General features: G+C 38.0%; 1 protein-coding gene across 1 annotated transcript; it reads right to left on the bottom strand.

Annotated features, from left to right (window-relative positions):
• Positions 1-482: 482 nt before the first annotated feature.
• On the bottom strand, positions 483-2155 carry LOC107058290 (uncharacterized). The gene is made up of 2 exons (XM_015303816.1): positions 829-2155; positions 483-514 (listed from the first exon to the last, which is right to left on the bottom strand). The coding sequence occupies exons 1-2, from the start codon at positions 2087-2089 to the stop codon at positions 483-485; spliced, it is 1293 nt and encodes a 430-aa protein (XP_015159302.1). The 5' UTR covers positions 2090-2155.
• Positions 2156-2208: the final 53 nt, after the last annotated feature.

Genomic DNA, 2208 nt, shown 5'->3' with positions numbered 1-2208 from the left:
CAAGAAAGTATTTCAACTCTCCTAGATCTTTCATTTTAAAACTTTGTTGTAAGGACTTTTTTGTTTCCTCCACCAGCTTTAAACTACTTCCTGTTATTAAAATATCATCAACATAAACCAAGATAATTGTAGTCCCTTCAGTTGTCCTCCTTGTAAACAAGTAGTGATCATACTGACTTTGTTTGAAATGCAGCTTCTGGAGGCTTTCTGCAAACTTATGATTCCATTGTCTTGGTGCTTGTTTAAGCCCATACAATGATTTTTCCAATCTGCATACCTTATTCATATTCTCCCCCTGATTGGAAAACCCTTGTGGCAGAGACATATATATCTCATCTTCTAAATCACCATTTAGAAATGCATTATATACATCCATTTGATGTATATGCCAACTCTTGGACACAGCTAAGGCTAGAATGGTTCTTACTGTGACCATTTTTACTACAGGAGAAAAAGTTTCTTTATAATCTATGCCCTCTTTACTAACTTCCCTCACATTGCCAGTGTAAAGCTCCTGAAACACACAAAAATGAGGAAAGAAAGTGACTGAGCAATTTAACTCCTTAGTCACCTTACTCACTGATAGCAAGTTGTACTTGAACTCTGGTATGTGATAAACATTTGTAATCACACTTCTTGGAGATATTTTACATAATCCTGTATGCGACACATATGACACTTCCCCAGTAGGTAAATATACAGGTTTTGGCTCTTTAACCTTAATAACAGAATCACTAGTAAGCATATCCAAATTTGACACCATATGATTAGATGCCCCAGTATCTACAATCCAGACCTGACTATTTTCAGAAACTAACAAGACTTTACCTGCAGTATTAGCCTGAGTTTCATGTGCATGGCTTGAATCTTCTGAATTTTGTCCACCTCCTTGACTCTGTTTCAGCATTTGGAGAATTTGACTATACTGATCTTTGGTGAAATTACACCCTTGTAATTGGTTTGAACATTCCTCTATATTACTCATATGATTTTTCACAGGTACATTAGTGTTACCTCCATAATTGAAAGAAACTCTACCAGACACATCCTCATAATCATTCCTTGTGCTGTTAACATCATTTCCAACCATGTAAGCTCCAGTTCCTGTACTAGTATTCACTTTCCTTTTTGACTTGAAATCAGATGGATACCCAATTAGCTTATAACACTGATCCTTAGTGTGTCCCTTGCATCTGCAAAAATCACACACCACTTGAAAGTTCCTCTTGAACTTGTTAACACCTTGGGAACTAGAGCCTCCACCAGTTCTTGAGTACATTGCCAGAGGGTCCATTCCAGTACTACCCATAGAACTTAGGCCTATACTCGACCTACTTGAGGCCATCTTTTGACATTCGTCGTTTACTACCATAGCATAGGCATGATTTACTGTAGGAATAGGATTCATCAGCAAGATCTGACTTCTTGCTTGTCCAAATGACTCATTCAATCCCATCAGGAACTGATACAATTTCTGGCGATTTAGATGATCCACAAAACCTCTTGACTTTTCACAATTACATCCAGGAGGTGGTACCAAAGTCTCAAATTCATCCCATAATGTTTTTAGCTTTGTAAAGTATACAGACACAGAATCTGTACCCTGTTGCAACGTTGCAATATCTTTGTGTAGACTGAAGGTTCTTGATCCATCTAATTGATCAAACCTTTCTTTTAAGTCATTCCACACAGCTTGAGCTGATGATGCAAAAGCTACTCCTCCTAGCAAACTCTTTGACACAGAATTTAGAAGCCATGAGAGAACAATGGCATTCACCCTTTCCCACTGACCTCTTAATTCTGCACTTACATCTTCTTGCTTACAAGATCCATCTACCAAACCAATCTTGTTTCTTCCAAGTAGTGCCAATTTAATCGACCTACTCCACAAAGCATAGTTCTCAATTCCAGTAAGCTGGAATGAAATCAGATTAACCCCACTGATATCAGCAGGACTCAAGAACAGAGGATGACTATAATCAACCCCTTGACTCATTGACATAACTGGAATGGAACTTGGATTTCCAGAATTTCCCTCAACACTGCTGTGTCCAGTCGTAGTTTGATCCCCAGTTACCCCTTGAGTCATGTTAACAATCTTCCTTCTTCTTCAAATTGAGTTGTGGAAACTTAACTCAGATTCTGATCTTCAGACTTTCAAAACAGAATACACAGACGAACACTTCTTCAGATTTTGATCTTCAGATG

The sequence above is a fragment of the Solanum tuberosum genome, unplaced genomic scaffold (assembly GCF_000226075.1).
Source record: "Solanum tuberosum cultivar DM 1-3 516 R44 unplaced genomic scaffold, SolTub_3.0 scf00482, whole genome shotgun sequence".
NCBI lineage: Eukaryota > Viridiplantae > Streptophyta > Magnoliopsida > Solanales > Solanaceae > Solanum > Solanum tuberosum.
This window is presented reverse-complemented; position numbering and strand designations above follow the sequence as displayed.